We start from the raw sequence: 19,965 nt of genomic DNA, 5'->3' as shown, positions 1-19,965 counted from the left end.
AAATTAAAAAATTGAAATTTTTATTTCGTGGTAGTTTAGCCGAGAAAGATAAGTGATGGAACATTTCTTTAAAATTTTAAGTTCATCGGATTAAAACTGTACGAGTTGTCGTGGTAACAATTTTAGAATAGATGTACTATTTCTTTAAAAAATGCATAAATCGGAAAAAATTGATTCTCTAAATAATTTTTAGGCAATTTGAGTTCTCAAAATATATTTTAAAGGTTTAGAGTATTTAAAAATGGAAAAAATCAATTTTTTTGAAACTCATGCTAAAAGCAAAAACACCTTCTTAAATCATTCATCAATTAGGCGATTTCCGATTAATTTTGTTTAAATCAATCGTTAATTGGATTATCATCAATTGAATTAGCTCATTTTAATTATTAAGTGAACGACTTTCAATTAAATTTGGTTAAATTAATTATCAAATGTGTAAGAATAAAATATGTATATATTGAAAATTAGAGACTTGAGGTCAATGATGGCCTTCTTTCACATTTTTCTTGATGTTAATTCATCAAAAATATAATTAAAATAAAGTCGTTTGATCTATAGAATATCTTTCATACGTTCTCGATCCCGTTATCTTATTTTATTATTTTAATTAATTATTTTCAGGACTAATTAAAAAACATATAGGTAGTCCAGTTCTCTTTCTCTGTATTTAAAATGAAACATATTTGAAGATGCATAAAATTTTTATGAGTCACCATGATAAGCAACGATCGACAAAAATATCCAAAAAATCCACGACAAAACGCAAATGTAATTTCTATTCTCACTTTTTGGTAAGTATTACAAATAATATCTTATAATGTTATTTAAATTAAAAGTAAATGTGTATATATGTATACTTACATAGATTGTTTGTGAAAATTTTAATATATTGTAATCGAAAGTTTAACAATTAGCTATTGTAATTGAATTACTCATAAAAAATGCATTTATTCTAAAATATATTATATATATATACATACACATATATACATACAGTGTGTTTTATTTTAATCGCCCCAGGCAAATATCTCAAAAAATATGGAAGATACAAAAAAATGTTTCAAACGAAAGTTGTATCGTTTCGAAGGAGACATAAGATGGTATCATTGATTTGATTTTAGGTGGAGTTGTCAAGATCAGACGAAGGTCACATTAAATTATTTAAATGGAATCCCCCATTTTTTATTACGTATTCTTATAGCTTATCTCGAGAACTTTCTAAAACACTATAATAAAATATTTTTTCATTAAGTACTTTTCGAGTTATGTGGCTTGAAAGTCATGGTATGTGCCGCCATTAGCATTACCCAAGATGTCTGACCGACGGCTAAAATCTCTTAAATGTTGTTCAGGATAATTACCTGGATAATATTTGTCAAGATCATTGGAGATTGTTTCTCTTATTTTCACTTTTGCACTAAAATTTTATTTTTACGTAAAAATGAAAATAAGAGATACAACCTCCAATAGTCTTGATCTTGACAAATGTTATCCAGGTCCTTCAGAACAACATTCAAGAGATTTTAGCCGTCGGTCGGACACTTTGGGTAATGCTAATGTCGGCACATACTATGATTTTCAAGCCACATAACTCGAAAAGGACTTAATAAAAAAATATTTTATTATAGTGTTTTGGAAAGCTCTCCAGGTAAGCTATAAGCATATGTAATAAAAAATTGGAGGGTTTTTATATTCCATATAAAAAATTGAATGTAACCTTTGCCTGACTTTGACAACGCCATCCAAAATCAAACCAATAATACTATCTTGTGTCCCTCTCGAAACCATACAACTTTTGTCTGAAACATTTTTTTGTATCTTCCATATTTTTCGAGATATTTGCCTGGGGCTATTAAAATGAAACACCCTTATATATGTACACATGTGTCAATACGATTTGATGAGGAGGAAATATAAATATTAAAGATATTTTTATTGGAAATAAATACTCTTGATGCAATGCTTTGAAGCTTTATGTATAATATTTTAATGCGCGTTCAAGGTTCTTCGCAGTATGCGTATGCACTTGTATGTGCTCCGTGCATACATGCAAATATTCATATATTTGCATGAGTTAAAATAATAATTAAGTATCTACTATATGTGAATTTAAGGAGTTTAACGATTAATACATATAGGTGGACCCAAAAAATTTTTCGAACTGGCTACAAAAAAGATTTGGAGGAGACCGATCTTTATGCTACTCTTACACAAGACAAAACCAACAACTTAGGTGAAATTATAGGTAAAGCTTGGGAAAGAGAAGTGGAATCGTGTGCTAAAAAGAAAAATGGCAGTAAACCACAATTACTTAGGGTGCTATTGCGCTGTTTCGGAAAACCGCTTCTCCTAATTGGAATTGCAGAAGCAGTTATGGAGCTGTTTTCTAGGTATGTTAAGCAAATAAAGATAAACAAATTGTATATCAATATGATGCATTTGAAATCAAATTTTGGCTTTACTTACTGCTTGCTCTGAAATGGAAACTACGTTACTAAATAAATATTGTAAATAAGTTGGATATGTATGTAATACATATGTATTAATTATAATAGTTTTTTCATTATAATGACAAATAGGTAATGTGTAGAAGTGGAAGATTATTTTATCTAATTAGAAAATCCAACTGCAAATATAAAAAAGAAAATAATTTTTTTTATACATATATGTATATTAATGATTTATCATAATCAATCATTAGTAAAAATAAACTTTACTTTTTTAGACGATTCAGCGTGAATTTAAGAAAAATTGTTCAGTCAAAAGTTATAAGTTAATAAGTTATTAATATCTGAATTATAATATAATTTTCATACACGTTATTGCTTCTAATAATGTTTAATTATATTACAGAATGTATCAACCGTTATTACTTGCTACTTTGTTGCGCTACTTCGCGATCAACAAAGAAGAATGGAGCGACGAGATATATTACAGCGCAGGCGGTATAATTCTTCTGTCCATCATGGATGCTTTTATTACGCATTATTGCGTACATTGCTCCTTTCACATAGGACTGAAAATTAAAGTAGCTTGTACCGCATTAATTTATCGAAAAATATTAAAGCTCTCCAATTCTGTGTTAGACAGTGAAACATCTGTTGGACAGGTGAGCCAGATACAAGCTAAATATTCACTTCCTCAGGGTATGTCTGATCAAATGTGATGTAGAGGAAGCACTACATATATAAAGAATATAGAAATTACAAGAATAGGGATATTAAAAAATATAAAGAAATTTTTTGTATTAAAATAATTTTAAAACGATATTACATATATATATATGTATATATGTATATATGTATATATGTATATATACACATGTATTATTAATATTTATACCATATATAAAACCATAGTCAAAAGAACATTTTAATAAATGTTTGCTAAAAGACTAATCCCCGAGTTTATACATTTTTAGATGGTAAATTTTCTGAGTAGCGATATTACTAGATTGGAAGCGTCCCTGGTAGATCTGCATTACATTTGGATCGCCCCTCTTCAAATCATATGGATCACATACATTACATTTTTCGAAATTGGATGGGCAGCACTGATCGGAATAACAGTGTTTTTACTGTTCATGCCTTTTCAAGGTATTGGCATCTTTCTGTTAATAAATGATTGTAAAAATCGTACGATTAATACATCTCTGTAACAATATTGCATTACGTATTGATAAGATTGTCACAATATTTCAAAATGGTACATTCTATTTCAGCGTTTTTGGCGAAGATAATTGCACCTTTAACGCTCAAATCAGCAGAAAAAACAGACAATAGACTTAGGTTGATGAATCAGGTAATTACTGGATTGCAAGTAATTAAAATGTATGTTTGGGAGATTCCTTTTTCTAATCTCGTGGAAAAGGCGAGGAAGTAAGTATAACTAAAAGCATATATCTATCTCTCATCTTATTTTTCTTTTTTTTTGGTATTTAATATTATTAATATCTGGAATGAATTGATTCAATAAAAGAATATATGTATAATGTATTATTTGTAACATCCAAAATTTGACCAATGTTGGCTTTCTTTATCGTATTTGATGTATTAACATGTACGGTCGTGCTTAAAATTCTTAATATGTTTAATATTATTATTTTTACGCATTATTTTTCCTTATAATTAATATGAGGATTTGTTTTGTACATGTCCTTACTTTTATTAATATCAAATTGTTATCGGAATTTAATTATTTCCAGGAGGGAAATGAGCGTAATAAAGAAATACTCCATCTTGAGACAACTAGCTCTTACTCTTGACTGCTGTGTACCACGACTTAGTATCTTCGTTGCGGTATTGTCATACGTTCTATTCGGGAATTACATCAATGCCGAAAAAGTGTATTTAGTAACAGCATATTACAACGTTTTACGGAATTCGCTGATTTTCGGATTTTCAATGGGTAAGATAATTCGATGCAAATTTCAAGATTTGATATTTTTATAAACGACATAAAGAAATAATCTTTAGTAAAAATTATAACTTATAATAGCTTTACCTATAATTAAAGATAAGATATAAAAAATAAAACCTTATATTAAAAAAATCCGATATATATATAGATTAAATCATTTACTTCCTATATATATTTTAATTTTAACAATCTTTTAAAAATAATACAAAAAAAGATTAACAAAATTTAGTACTTGTTGAAGATTGCTATTATATTACTGAGTTATATTCCTATCTTAACAAGAAAGATAATTAATAAAATAAGATATATTTAATAAACTTATTTCAAAGGTCTCCATCAATTGGTACAGGCATTAGTTTGTATTCGCCGTCTGCGAAGCTTCATGCTACACGATGAGATCACCAAAACGAGAGAGAACCTTATATGTCAGACAGTCACTGATTCGTACGCCCTTTCTATGATTAACGTAAACGCCAAGTGGCACGGCGACGGTAAGGAAGATACGTTGCGTAATGTAAGCTTGACCGTACCACCTGGAAGCTTCATCGCCATTGTCGGCCAGGTGGGTTCGGGCAAGAGTAGTCTCTTACAAGCGATACTTCAGGAATTACCTCTAACAAGTGGAAGTATCGAATGCCGTGGCAGAATAAACTACGTCAGTCAACAACCGTGGATCTTCGCGTCCTCTGTGAAGCAGAACGTTCTGTTCGGACAGACGATGGATAAGTCGCGTTATGATGAAGTGATCAGAGTCTGCCAGATGGAATCAGACATAAACTCGTTTCCCCATGGCGATCGCACCATCGTGGGCGAGAGGGGGATGAATTTGAGCGGTGGCCAACGTGCCAGAATCAATTTGGCAAGAGCGATATACAAAGACGCTGATATCTACTTGTTGGATGATCCTCTCTCTGCCGTGGATTCGCACGTCAGCAGACGTCTTGTAGACAAGTGTATCTTCGGCTATCTAAAAGTAAGACTCGCAAAATATTCATATTTCTACATAACACAGTTCTCCGAGTGATTAGAATATCTTAAAATGTCCTAAGGGTATCCTCTAGATATCCTTAGGACATCTCTTGGGTAGATTCTTGTGATTTAAAATTTTAATTATTTTATTTAACAATTACCTGTTAGGGGAAAACGAGAATTCTGGTGACGCATCAGCTGCAGTATTTGCAGCTCGCCGATCAGATTATTGTGATGAACAACGGTAGTATCGAGCAGCAAGGTACATTCGACCAACTGCAAGCATTGGGCCACGATTTTATGAAGTTGGTGAAGGCAGCAGACACGAAGGACAAAGAGATTGAGCGTAGACAGTCCGAGATTCAGCGTCAAATTTCGATAAAAGTTGAGACGAAAGATCATGGGGACATCTTACCGATTGATACACAGGAAACTCTGGCAAAGGGTCGCGTATCTCGCAAAACATTATTCGCTTACTTTAAGGCGAGTAAGAGCCCTATTATGATCACATTGATGATGTTGATCTTCGTAACGAACCAAGTAGTATCCGGCGGTAGCGATTATTTCGTCGCGTTCTGGGTAAACGTCGAATCTAGCTCGTGGCATGAAATGGGTAACTCTACCTGGGACTTTCAGTGGGAAGGTCCCCTGTCCCGCGATTTCATGCTCTACATATACACCGCTATGATAGCGGCCATCATACTACTGTGGCAATTACAAACAGTCGTGTACTTTAATGTATGCATGTGGTCCTCGATAAATCTCCACTCCGCCATGTTTCGCAGTATATTGCGTGCAACCATGTATTTCTACAGTACTAATCCAGCTGGCCGTATATTAAACAGGTAAGTGTAGAAGAGCATATGGCAACTAATTAGACGTACGTCTAATTTTTCTTCTCTCTTTAATAGTGCGCTCTCTAATAACTATTTAAAATATTTTTTATTTAACTATAATCATTATAGTATTTTTTATTTATTGTCATTTATTTTTAACAACTTTTTGATAAAGTTAGCCTAATTTAATCTAAAAAAAGAGAAACCTTTTTTATTTTAGATTTGCCAGGGATATCAATATTGTCGACTTATTGTTATCAATGTGCGTATTCGACATCATAGTTATCGGACTCATCACGATCACGGTAATACTTATGGTCATAGCGGTTACCCCGTGGTTGGCGATACCCACTGTGCTTTGCGTTTGCATTTTCATCTATCTCCGAATGATATATATTAGCACCAGTCGCAGTATCAAGCGCCTCGAAGGGACAAGTAAGTAATCCATGCAATATTTACAAACAGCAATATTTGTAACCAGTGAGAAGTTACTTTCGATCTCTCTTTTCGATCATTATACTTTTAAATCGTTTGCATGCTGAACTAATTATTTTATTTGTGTTAAAGTTGTTTTCTTCATATATTAGATTTCGGATTTTGTTTTTATCCATACAGCACAGAAGCTTACAGCAGTATTGCTGCAACACTGAAATATTGTTGAACTAATCTGTACTGTATAAGTTAACGAAAATTAAAATAAATAATATAATAATAAAAAAACAACTTGCTTAGCACGATCGCCGATTTTCGACCTCCTCGGAGCGTCTCTGCAAGGTCTGACGACAATTAGAGCTTCCAACGCCGAAGAGATACTGATGTCTGACCTGTGCGTTCATCAGGATGTCCATACATCCGCTTGCTTCCTCTTCCTGTCCACTTCTCGAGCATTCGGCTTCTACATCGATGTGATTTGCCAGCTTTACATCGGGGCAATAATTATAGCTTTCACGGTTATTGACGGATTGGCTGTTGTTAGTAACATCGGTCTGCTACTCACGCAAACTATGGCGTTGACAAATATGCTGCAGTGGGGAATTAGACAAACGGCCGAACTGGAGAGCCAGTTGACCTCTATAGAGAGAATACTCGAATATAGCCACTTGGAGGAGGAGCCGATGATTGAGAGCAAACCGGATGCCAAACCGTCGGACGATTGGCCCACAAAAGGTCTTGTGAAGTTTAAAAACGTAAACTTAAAATATAATCCTCGAGGCGCTTGCATCCTCAGGAACGTCAGTTTCATCGTCATGCCGAAAGAGAAGATCGGTATCGTTGGCAGAACTGGCGCGGGAAAGTCATCTGTGATCAACGCTCTCTTTCGTTTAGCCTGCGTGGAGGGTGAGATCCTTATAGATGATATATCCACCGGCGCTATCGCCCTACACGATTTACGCTCCAAGATCAGTATTATCCCTCAGGAACCATTCCTGTTCACCGGTAGTCTACGACAGAATCTCGATCCCTTCGATCAGTATTCCGACGCCATACTATGGCAAGCGCTCCAGGACGTCGAGTTGAAGGAGACGATTTCTGAGATGGCTGCCGGATTGAACACAAAGGTGTCCGATGAAGGATCGAACTTCAGCGTCGGCCAGAAGCAACTACTGTGCCTCGCGCGCGCTATTGTTAAGAACAATCGGATTATGATATTAGATGAAGCAACTGCCAACATCGATCCTTACACGGATTCCCTTATACAAAAGACAGTTAGGACGAAATTTGTAAACTGTACTGTGTTTACCATAGCTCACAGATTGAATACCATTATGGACAGTGATAGAATATTCGTGATGGATGCTGGACATCTTGTAGTAAGTACAAATCAATAGCTAAATAATTAAAAAGGAACACGATTCCGATAATTTTAATGCTACAATTTATGTGTTTAAAGAAATAGATAGCAAGTGTTTCAAATCACAAAATTTTTAGATTTCAGAATTTTTTTCTCGATACAAGCATTTTACAAAACTATTATAAATGTTAATTTTAGGAACTTGGTCATCCGTATATCCTTTTACAACAAAAAGGATACTTTTATAATATGGTACAGCAGACTGGTGCTGCTATGACCGAAAATCTTATTGATATAGCTACGAAGGTAAGCAGTAATTAAAATTAACGACAGGATCGTATTATAAAATAATAAAGTATCCATAATTATTTGATTTCACTCTAAAGAGAGAATTAAATATTTAATTATTTGTCAAAGAAAAAGTTAATGAAACATTTGAATTATTCTTATAAACTAATTGTTATTAACAAATTATTGTGACTTTTTTACAGAATTTCTACAAAATAGATAGATCGCCATCCAGATAATCACAATTTTCAATACGATTATGTGCCAAAAGGATGCAAGAACAATTGCATTTGACGAACTTATTAAATTATATAATCTATTAAAGATGTATGTGTTACATCTTAAAACTTGCCAAAAATATAAAAAAATTTTATAGATATAAAACATAAAAATTATATAGATTGTTTTATTATTAGGTCTGAATATCTATGTAAAATTTGAGCGTAATTCTTTTAATGGTTTAAAAGTTATTTAGTTTTTTTATTAGCCTTGATTATATTATATAAAATATTTTGTAGTACTTATTTGTAAATTTTATGAGAAAGTAACATTAAAAATTAAATCAAATTTTAAACATATACAGATAAAAAAATAATAAATATTTGTGCAAAAGTTTATTTAAATTCACTTATTTGTTTAAAAGATATTGACCTAGAATTGCAGAAAAATATGGTCATTGCTGCGTAAAACCATTATAAGCAAAATTATTTATTATTTTTTGCAGTTGGTCAGAGCATATCCACGGGCTTCAAAATATTTTGAATAATATTGGTCGATATTAGCTTATTTTGACTGTTGTAACTGATATTTTTAGCTGATATTGTACAGCCAAAACATACTTAATATATAAAATATATTCGAGTATTTTACATTAACAGAATAGTTTTCTGTTAATTGTTCTTGTATTTTCATCTTTCAGTGTCCATCTTTTACACTTTTATCGTCTTTTCAAATTCGTACCTTTTTCAAGACACGTGATATATCGAACAAATTTAAAATAAAGCGTAAAAATAAAATTTTATATACTTATGTAGAGAAATAAAATAATCAGAAACACATTTTCGTTTTTTTTATCAAATAAATGTTTTTAATTTTATGCTTGTTGCTATCCATCTTTATTGTATAAAAACTTTATTATACAATTCATGCAATGTAGACAGCAATATATTCAGAACTTTTTTTATTTGTCTGTGTAAATACAAAGAGATAATTTTGTTAATATAAATTCTTTGCATTCACACAGTCAATTAATATATACGATACGTTTCTATTTCTAATACACATATATAATAATTATCTAAAAAATCGTATATATAATTGTACGATTTAATCGTACGATTCGATGCCAACGAGAAACATAATTAGACAACATTGTATAAGTACTTAAAACAATTATTATAATTGTTATATCGTAAAAAGTATTTTTTAATTATCGTTCCTATTTACGAAGAGATCTTATCCCATATTTTGATCGTTACGACAATTAAGATGCATTTTGTTACAACATTATGTGTGATACACAATAGATTTTGATTTATCAAAGGAAGTATAATAAAAAAAATGTGAAGTCTTTCGTATCTGTAGTATTTATAGGGTTTGATAATAAATACAATAGCTGCATATTATAAAATTCCAAACCAAATCGCATTAGATTTTATGGGTATGACGTGACCGATATGCATTCAAATTCGTTGTAAAAATTCAATTTTTTAATACGATATACATAAGTAACGATAACATTTGTAATGCTGTGAGATAGGTGTTATTTGTATTAGTCATGGTGAACAATTTATTGGACGCTCTCTCTTTTTTGATTTTTTTTATTTTAGAAACTACTCGTCTTCTCTCTCTTTCTCTGTTTCATTAATCGAAAAATAATTTTAAAAAATCTTTATTTATTTTCACATTCCTAAAGCAATTCGTGAAAAATTTCTTACCCTTAATCATTCAAGAAATATTTTATCCCTGAAATTTTATAAAGTAAAATTTTATAAAATTTTATTTCGTTGTAAGATATCCATACCTTTAATGATGTTTAATGAATAAAAGTATAATCTCACAATATAAGAGAGCCTATTGTTCAACCGAGAGACTCTCTTACTTATCCAATTTTATAACAAACGCTTCTCCAGGGGGGACGGTAAGTTCTTTGAAGTACACATTCCGATTTATTCTGTAACTTGGTCCAACAACAACGTAACCACCGTAATAAAGAAATGACAGATCCTTTACGCGCGTCTCGTTGCCGAAATTGGCCACAAACACATAGGAATTTCTTCGTGGATACCACCGCTCAATCACGATCATTTCATCCTCCACATATCTAGACAGAAAAATATTAAATTAAGCTATCACATACATAACATTTTACACCATTATTATGTAACAATACAATTTGTCGACAATCTAAAATTTAAAATGTAATAATTGTTCTATCTAGTAAGACAAAAACATATACTTAGCACGCAAAATAAAGAAATAAAATTAATTTGAGTTTCTAAAAGATGAGTTACGTAATCATTAAAGATATTTAGATTTATAAAGAAGAAAAAATTTTAAGGAAAATCACAAATCCGAAAATTTGCGTAAATCAAAGGGCTTTACCTAACATCACAATTCGCAGTACTTTGATTTTCTCTTAGCACCGCTTTGACGTAAACCGGCGTAGCTTCCATTCTTAGCTTCGCCATCTCTGTAACAGTGCTTTTTAAACTGGTTTCTATAGGTTTCCCAGCTTCTGGTAGCCAAGCGGTAACTCCTGAAGGCGAAAAACTGCTCCCGGAGCCTTCTTTCTTCTCCCAATACATAGGAACCAAATTGTGCACGTGTGCCAAATCCTTATGATCTCGACACTCACAATCTTCGATACCTATCTGAGCAAATGAAAATCCAATTAATAATAACTTTTGTATTAAATATTTTTTGAATTATTTTAAAAAGAGACATTCACTAAAATATTGAATTGCTATTAATACCTTGCATTGCAATGAAAAAAATGATGGTGACTTAAGAAATAAAAAAAATTAATAATTGCATATATTTTTTAAACATAAAAATTACATGAATATCCAGTAAGCAAACTGTTTACAGAATGTCAGCAAATTGTTAGCGCATTCAATTCAGCAGATTTGGCATCTTATGCATTAAATTTGTCTTCTGCTGGAAGAACTTGTCAAACACAGATTCTGCTCAATTTCTACTATCAATCTGCATCAAATTACGTTCAAATATGCTCGGTTTTTATTGCCAATCTGCTTTCAAGTCATGTGAATAAATTATTAATCATTTTTGTGGCATTTTGTCGCCAGCATCTTAATTGATATAACAGATTCTACGTTAAAGTAACCTTCCTGACAACATTTATCAGCAGATGCTGTATAAAGTCTAAACAAATTTGGTTGACTAGATATTCTCCAGGCTCGTGGATCCCATTCATAATGTAATTCATACCTCATCGCCATAGAATATACTTGGTGTCCCAGGCAGCATCATGCCGAGAAGAGAAGCTGCCACACTAGCATTCTTGACGGTCATAGTGGAGGCCACTCTGCTGGTGTCCACACCACCTACGGTCCAGTAAATCCACGGATAAGAGGGTTTGTCAAAAAGCACGCCCTTCGTGATACTCTCGATCTGCGCTTTAATATTTTTCGTGCCGTTCGCCAGACGAAGGGTCACGTCGATCAGATCTATCTTGGACAGAATGGAGTTCCTCGCGACAGAGGTAGCTGCGTCTAAGGCATTTATGTGACAGATGAAGATACTGTCCGGGCGCAGAAGAGACCTCCAGTATTCAAGATCGCTCACAAACGTGTTTTCATCGACGTAATGTTCCAGTCCCTTCAGATAGAAACCGTCTACTCCTCGCTGCTGCCAAATTCTGATGGCCTCGCTAACAGGATGCTCCTGCTGACGAGCTGAGTGACCGGAGGGAAACGTTTCTCTCTTTATTTCCTGCAGCGGTGTCGACAGGGCGTCGCGGATGGCGTCGACCGTGGACGGTGCGGACGGCAGTATATCGTGAATTATCGCGCTATTCGCGAGATCTCGTCTCTCCCGAAGCATACGTTCGGTCTCGTTCGCCTTCGCTTCATTCGAGTTCTTCACAAATGGATATAAAGGCAAATCGAGGACTATACTCATATTTCGCCTGTGGATCTCGCGGACGAGAACGGAGAAGTCTCCCAGTGTACCCAACTCCTTGTTCACGTCCGTCATATTGCTAATGTCCGAATAATATTCCGGGTAATGCGGCGCCGGAAATATCGAATTGAGTCGTATGGTCCGTACTCCGAAATTCTTTAAGTAGTCTAGCCGCATAATTATCCCTCGCAAATCGCCGATCCCATCGGCGCTCTTCGTCGAGTCCTGAAAGGACGCCGGGAATATTTCGTAGAAGGTACTGCCTTGCCACCATTCCACCGGTGGATCGCATCTAACATGCAAATAATTCATGTGAAATTATACTTAATGAAGAATTTTCTATTTGTATTAAAAATGTCCCCTTACATCTTTCTTAAAAAAAACAAATTTTGTGTTGAATTTTTAACATATCCGCGTATTAATTTAATATATTGTGATTATTGTTATTTATATATTTTGTGTTAAATTAATATTTCTTCAATGTTTCTTAGTGTCAAAACAACATAATTTATATGAGAAAGTGAACAGATAACATAAATTTTTCAATTATATAAGTATAATTTAAAGATCATCTATTTATTAAAACGCTATTCATTACATACTTTCTGATAAAATGTTTGTGTTTGTATTTATATGTGAATATACTATACGCAAATTAAATTTAAGTTAAATAAAATATTAGGTATACACTATGTGAGAGTTAAATCTGAGTTAGGTAAAACATTATTTTACTCATGGTTTTTAGGAAAGAAACATTTTAATTAAGATTTTTATTGTATAATGATGTAGAAATTACATAAAGTGATAAAATGCAAAATACTCGCAGTTGTCAGAAAAAATTACTTCAACTAACTTTCCCGCGGAAAGAAATATTTCATATATATATAAAAGTAATTAAACATAATTATATAAAATTATATTGTATATAATTATATATAAAATATGTCCATATATATAACATTTTTTCCAAGGTTGCCGTCTAATTTGTAACCACCTTCTCATATTGAGATTATTGGGAATTCCCTTGAGTAGGGAATTACAATCGTTCTTTCTGATTTTTATCATTCATGAACTTATTCATGAACAGTACAGGTAAACATGCATAACGTGCGTACATACTTCTTAGGCATTGTAGCGATAATGCCGATAACGAGAGCGGCACATCCGGTCAAGATCGACATCAATGACCAGTAGCATGTCTTCCGTATCAATGGCCAGTTCCACTTCATGAAACGATAATCTTTGGGCGGCTTCGGCACTACCAGTTGTATCCCAACGAGTGGTGGTTTGCCACCGTTCTCCTGGTTGTAAAACTAAACAGTTAAGACATAAATACGTATGATGATTGTTAGAAAGCGGCAAGCGATGAATTTTAGTCAACATGAGATTGTTGAAAATTGGGAATCCTCTTGAATTTCATTTCAAATGTGGAACAGCAAAGGCACATACATAAATCGAACATTCATATAAGTACACCTACCTACATTTCTTTTAAATCTCCGATGACACAGTAACGAAATGTCAATCCTAGGGTGACCAGATCCGGGAACCAGGCGTCCCAGTTATCGAGGATAGGTCCTCCTTCACAAGGAGTCCTCGGACGTTTTTGCAGGTTTCTTTAGATTCAGCCTAATATTTTATATTCGAAATATATCCGCGATTAAGAAATTAATAAAATATACAGAATGAGAGAAATTCTCTAACTTTATATATTCTAAAAGATCTCTATTAAATGTTACACAGTTAAATACTTAATCATATTTATTAATTTATATCAGTTAAATTTATTGAACAATTAAATAAAAATTAAAGTAATTTAAATTAAAAAATTATTATTCATTTAAATTAAATTAATTTAAATATAAAAAATTTGTAGCTCCATATATAATAAATATATAAATAATATCTATCTTTTTTTATCAATTCTATTGAAAAGATAAAGTGAAAGTTAATGCCTAAGTTCTTCCTATGTTGCGTGTAGCTCTCTTAATTGTATACGTCATTTCATATGGTCACCCTAGTCGTATCTTATCTGCATTGGGTTTCTATATATATAAGCAGCTGAGATGATAAAACGATGAGAAAATACGAAGTAACAACTTAGTTGGTCTTAGTTAAAAAGATACAGGTTGCGAGTGTGTGAATACAATCACGACTACGTGAATGCAATCACAAGGTAGCATCTTTCGTGCACGTGTGATATATTTAATAAAGTATCTTTTCTCTGTGTCAAGCAAATGTAAAAATATGTAATGTATGAAGTAGCACAGATGCCCGTTGCTTTTGCAAATAGCAAAGACGGAATTTGTGAATTTTGTGGTAAACATACAATACATTAAGCACAATAGGCACATATACACGTACATACAAGTAATAATAATAGGCGCAAGATTAAATAATTTGGAATATACGAAAAAAATTATAAATAATTTTTAATATTCCAAAACTAGATTATTAAACAATAATATGTAAAAAATCTCGAAAGTTTTGACGTTTTAATTCCCCATTTTATACACAGACACAAATAATAATTTTATTTTAAAAAATTTTTAATGATATATTCAAATACTTATAAAAAAGATTTTTTTAAGACATTTAAAACTCTCGAGAATCTTTAACATTTTAAGGAATTTCTAATTTTTAATATTTAAATTAACGTGTTATTGAATCGTTCTTTATATTGATTTTATTTTATATTTGAAAAATTCAGAAGAGAATGAGTCTTCAAATTCCGATACTTACTAAAGCTTGAGCATCTGGTGCGAGATGTTGATAGGCAGTATTCAATTGTGTCAACAATTGTGCGCAAACGGGTTCGTTTGTGTCACTGCTACTACCGCTGCTAGTAGACTCCACCATGGGATCACGTGAACTCGGTTCTGAAACATTACGATATGCAAGCTTAATCATTTAATATAATACAACTGCTATTAAAACTTTCTGAACAAATTATTTTTATATCACGAAAAAATGATTAAAAAGATTATGATTAGATCCGAATTAATCGTATGATTAAATTGTGTTTGAATAATTCAACATGTTTCTGTATTTTTAAACGAAGTAAATCTTAAAACAGAAAGATTTAAAAAATTTTTTTATGCAACCAAATGGGATGTTGCCATCTTTTTAATTTAGGCAATTTTAATATTGAATATAAGAAGATTAAGTGCCAGTCGTGTGATAGAAATGACTGATTGGATCATCGTTTAAATTGAAACTGGATCCTATTATTAAAAGCGCTTTAATGAACGAGCGTCGACATTACATACAGAAACACGATTACGTAAGCTTTTCAGTTCAAGAACGTCACTTAATGAATACTTAATATTTAAAGAAAAGAAGTCTTCGTTTACAAATAATAAATAATTTACAAATAATAAATATAATTTGTACATCCTCCTTTTTTATTTTATATTTAGTACATAATTGTTATAAAATTCTATTTTATTATTATAAATTAATTGCTAAATTCATAATCCAATAATGATAAAAAGAAAACACAAAGATAATGTTATGTACATACAGATAATGATTTGAAATCACATAGTGTCATTGAAGGTAATGCATACTTAATTGCGTGCCATATTATAATAGGTAGAAAATACATACCATCGTTTAAAGGTTTACTCGAACTGTTCACAATGTTCATGAAGTTAAGTCCGTCTTCTGTATTAATATTTTCAAGCGTTGGCGTCGGTATCATTTCTAATGGAGTTCCTTCCAGAGCATTGAATATCGGTGTCGACTGTAGAGTCTCGTTGGTTTGAGTAGGTGGTGGACTTGGTGTTAATAGAGGACAATCGGACGCTTCTTCATCCTATTAAAGACAAATGCTTATATGAGATAGAGTTCTCAGAACGAATCTCGTAGAACAGAAAAATGCCATTTGTTTCTCTTTGATTGCGAAATATTATGTTACATTATTGCATCTTTTTAAAAATGCACTATTATCTTTCGAATTATTATATTATTATGCGAATTAGATTTTAGTTATGGTAAGAATCATATCAGATTGAACACTCAATTAACAGAACTTATGTTAAGAAAAGGATTTCTAAATTTATTTTTAGAAATGAACAACGCTACAATTTCTAATAGTAAAATGAACACACCTGTTGATCTTGATTTATAAACAGCTGTCGAGAATTCGAAGACGGCGGAAGTTCAGATGATATAACAATAGATAAAAGGTCTTCGGGCTTCTGGATACTCATCTCTATTACATAGATATTATATACATATTGTATACTTTTATATATTTTTTTATTTTGAAACATCTGCAGGTTCGAACTTAACAAATCGTTGAATACGTATAAAATAGTTTTAATAATATCCAGTATTTCAAGTTAATTGCTGTCGGAAATAAAGTTTAAATTGTTTATGGTTTTATAAAATAATGGTAGACAAAAATTCTTTTTTTATTCTACACATCAAATTTCATAGGATGAAGAGAATATTTGTTCTTTTTTTTTTAAATTGATTTCTAAACTCAATTTATTCTTTATATCTAAATCCGGATAGATGCATGTATTGCGCCTACATGTTGATGTATAGAAAGAGTATTCAGGAAGGGTACAAGTGGGTGTATATCGACGTATTTTTCATTATTGTGCGTCTATCGTGCAGGATGTTACCGCTTGAGCACAGTGCTTGTGGTATTCGACGATCAATAATCGTAGAAGCCAGTTGTCATTGCATCATCTGTTCATAATATTGTCAGTTTTAAACTAAGAATTTCATTTTCTAAATTTTGTATTTTTGATTAATATCTCTTTTTCGTATAAAGATAGGACAGTTTTTACTTAACAATTTTAATCACTCTATTCTGAATAATAATTCTTAATTATTTAATAAATCGTAATGACTTAATTTAATACCTTCCATGCGGCAGTTTTAAAGATTGCAAGTGTACCTCAAGAAATATTACTAATCTGAGCACTCAAAATGTCTTATTCGGAGATTAGTTCCATACAGCAAAATGATAATAAACGGCACATATATTTGCAGCCACGAAGTCGGCATTGAAAACCGAGACACAATACGAGCAAACGACTTTGGGTTAACGGTGAATAATCGTAAAATTTACATTACCTTGACTTGGAATGCGTCATAATTGCAAACATAAATCAATGTATATTTTTTAAGACTTTCTTGTAATTCTTGGACAAACATAAATCAAAAGTGTATTTTTTAAAACTTCTCGGACGGTCTTTTTTATGATTTAAGGGAGTCGCCTCACGTAACCGGTTCAAAAAATTGAAAAAATTTTTTTTGCTTTAATCGATAGTAGTAAATGTAGAAAATATATTCCCAAAGTTACAGAACAAAATTCGAATAAGTTAGGAAGCTACAGCCCATTTATGATGTATAGATACTAACTACTACACAGATACTAAAAACTTTAAACGCGTTTTTCTCTAACACTCGAAACTAGTTTTTTGAAACTGGCGGGAAAGGTAACTCAAAAACTATTCGATCGATCGAGTTGTCCCTGTGCACACGTATTGTTTAATGTCATAATTTGTCGATAAACCTATACATTTAGTAAAATAACTAATTAAAATAATTGTTATTGCATAAATAAATTGAATTTTTTGGGGTAAAAATCGTACTTATGTCTTTAAAGTGCCGCCATTTTGTTAATTTTCAACTTTTAACTTATTTTTTAGGTTCATCGACAAAGTACTGTCATACAAAATAAGAAACCATTTTGTTTTTTGTTTTAGACAAATACAAAAGGCGTTAGATTTCCCGCCGATTTACGATTCCGGCGACAAAGTTGCGTCAACATTTATTTAGAAAAGTTACAAAATGAACTATATTGAAATGAAAAAATGTTTGTTGTACTCTTTAATATATGTAGTAAAACACCAAAAATTTTTAAAACGATCCATTGCATACCTTAAAAAAAAAATTCCTAAAAATGACCTTCTTTTTAACGGTTTACATAAGGCGACCCCCTTAAGAAATTAGGCAAAGATTTTTGTAATCATACTAATAATAATATTAATAAAATAAAACTCGAAATTAAATAAATAAAAGAGACAAATAATTTTCTAGGCTCAAAAGTAAAATGCAGTAAAATATTATTAATATAGTTATAGTACGTAAAATCTATAAAATCTACGAGTTAATATTTCAAATTATAATTTAAAAATGTGATGAATTTGAATGAATTTATTTAATTTAATATCTTCTTCTCCTAATATTAAACATCTAAAAATATGTAATTTTTTAAATATTTTATAGATCTTTAAAAAATATTTCATATACACACAACATATATATTCATAATTTTTAAAATAATTAAAAACTATATCTAAATAAAGCTATCAAAAATGTTTACTAATTATTAAATATTAATTAAGGAATCAATTTCCAGAAGTCTTAAATTTAATTTTTCAAAATTAAAGTTTACAAAAACATTTTCTTATACAACTTACAAGTATAATGTTTAGTTTTTTAAATACACATAATTAAGATTCTCTTTCGTACACTATGTGCATATGTCATAAAGTATGATTTTAATAAAAGACTCTCACCTATGGACTACGATTTTCCACGACGACGATAATCGATCGAGTCCCAGTAAAGAAGCTCCGTCAAAAATATCGCAAACCCCTGGCAAATCGCACTCGGGGGATTCGTCGTTCACGGACGCACCTGAGAAAGGCTCACCACTCCGTTTTCCACGGTCGGCTCTCGGCGACTCGAGATGCACGATGATACTTGCGCGATTACCGTCGACGAAGGCGACGGAAGGTCGACAATACAAACGTCAAGGGTCTCAAACGGTGACTACAGTTGCCGCCGTCGCCGTCATGCTACTTCGCGTGTCGTGGCGGACGGTAGTAGAACCGCGTGCCTTCGTATTATATTTAGCGAAGCGGTATTGTTTCGTGTTCCCCCGCTGGCCGACCGACCGTCCATCCGTCCAGCAGCCGACGTCCACGACCTCGCGATTCTGCGCTTTGACGCTGCATGCGCACCAGTACGTCGCGACGTCGCACGCCGTTGTGGCGTCGCGACGGTATCGGTGTCGAGGGTAATTTCTCGGATAGCACAGAGAGTTCAAAAAGAATTCAGTCATATGTCATCAATTCCGAGTTTATTTTTAGATGCAAAAAGAATTTTTTTCAGAATTTTTCAGAAAAAAAATTCTTTTTAATTGCATCTGAAAATAAATTCAGAATTGACAACATATATATACGATTGAACATTTATTTATCTGGATTGTAAAAAAAAAGGAAAAATTCTACCGCAATGGCTTTTCAGCAGTCAGAGATAAATAACTTTTTTTCTAAGGCGGAAATGTGAAAGTTAAAATTTATTGTATGTTTTATGTGTGTGTGTGTATTGTACATACATATGTATAAAAATTTTCACTTTTCACGTTTCCGCTATAAGGCAAAAATTACATAATTAATACTTAATACATGCGTCTTTCGTAACATCCCGATGAATCCGGGCGCTTCCGCATAAAGTTTGCATGAAATAATAAAGAACTACATCAATGTC

At 32.1% G+C, this 19,965-nt stretch overlaps 2 protein-coding genes across 4 annotated transcripts in view; one reads left to right on the top strand and one right to left on the bottom strand.

Moving 5' to 3' along the window:
• LOC108761886 (probable multidrug resistance-associated protein lethal(2)03659) overlaps positions 1 to 8,653 on the top strand; it is a 74,228-nt gene extending 65,575 nt beyond the window's left edge. For both annotated transcript variants that reach the window (XM_018508646.1, XM_018508647.1), the window contains exons 3-14: positions 622 to 791; positions 2,139 to 2,390; positions 2,854 to 3,109; positions 3,422 to 3,596; positions 3,722 to 3,878; positions 4,205 to 4,407; positions 4,749 to 5,392; positions 5,557 to 6,233; positions 6,445 to 6,659; positions 6,957 to 8,035; positions 8,215 to 8,322; positions 8,508 to 8,653. In XM_018508646.1, coding sequence (XP_018364148.1) covers positions 715 to 791; positions 2,139 to 2,390; positions 2,854 to 3,109; positions 3,422 to 3,596; positions 3,722 to 3,878; positions 4,205 to 4,407; positions 4,749 to 5,392; positions 5,557 to 6,233; positions 6,445 to 6,659; positions 6,957 to 8,035; positions 8,215 to 8,322; positions 8,508 to 8,543 — 3,879 coding nt within the window. In that variant the 5' untranslated portion in view covers positions 622 to 714 and the 3' untranslated portion in view covers positions 8,544 to 8,653. The remainder of the gene's footprint in view (positions 1 to 621; positions 792 to 2,138; positions 2,391 to 2,853; positions 3,110 to 3,421; positions 3,597 to 3,721; positions 3,879 to 4,204; positions 4,408 to 4,748; positions 5,393 to 5,556; positions 6,234 to 6,444; positions 6,660 to 6,956; positions 8,036 to 8,214; positions 8,323 to 8,507) is intronic.
• A 1,133-nt stretch (positions 8,654 to 9,786) lies between these two features.
• On the bottom strand, positions 9,787 to 19,303 carry LOC108761887 (neutral and basic amino acid transport protein rBAT). Of its 2 annotated transcripts, none has more exons than XM_018508649.1 (8): positions 18,990 to 19,303; positions 16,560 to 16,663; positions 16,057 to 16,264; positions 15,190 to 15,326; positions 13,567 to 13,748; positions 11,755 to 12,739; positions 10,909 to 11,177; positions 9,787 to 10,627 (listed from the first exon to the last, which is right to left on the bottom strand). In XM_018508649.1, the coding sequence occupies exons 2-8, from the start codon at positions 16,659 to 16,661 to the stop codon at positions 10,402 to 10,404; spliced, it is 2,109 nt and encodes a 702-aa protein (XP_018364151.1). In that variant the 5' UTR covers positions 16,662 to 16,663; positions 18,990 to 19,303; the 3' UTR covers positions 9,787 to 10,401. The 2 variants fall into 2 exon arrangements, with proteins under 2 accessions (XP_018364151.1, XP_018364150.1); XM_018508648.1 differs by having other exon boundaries at positions 13,567 to 13,760; positions 18,990 to 19,302.
• Positions 19,304 to 19,965: the final 662 nt, after the last annotated feature.

The sequence above is a fragment of the Trachymyrmex cornetzi genome, unplaced genomic scaffold (assembly GCF_001594075.2).
Source record: "Trachymyrmex cornetzi isolate Tcor2-1 unplaced genomic scaffold, Tcor1.1 scaffold270, whole genome shotgun sequence".
Taxonomy (NCBI): Eukaryota; Metazoa; Arthropoda; class Insecta; order Hymenoptera; family Formicidae; genus Trachymyrmex; species Trachymyrmex cornetzi.
The sequence above is the reverse complement of the archived record's forward strand: the minus strand, read 5'-3'. Positions and strand labels throughout refer to the sequence as shown.

What these genes read in the sequence shown, in the direction of transcription:
- LOC108761887 (XM_018508648.1), bottom strand. Translation starts at nt 16,661, where the DNA reads ATGAGTATCCAGAAGCCCGAAGACCTTTTATCTATTGTTATATCATCT. An exon ending in TTATAAATCAAGATCAACAG is followed by an intron (nt 16,265 to 16,559) that starts GTGTGTTCATTT and finishes TGTCTTTAATAG; the next exon opens with GATGAAGAAGCGTCCGATTG. An exon ending in CACCAGATGCTCAAGCTTTA is followed by an intron (nt 13,761 to 15,189) that starts GTAAGTATCGGA and finishes TTAACTGTTTAG; the next exon opens with TTTTACAACCAGGAGAACGG.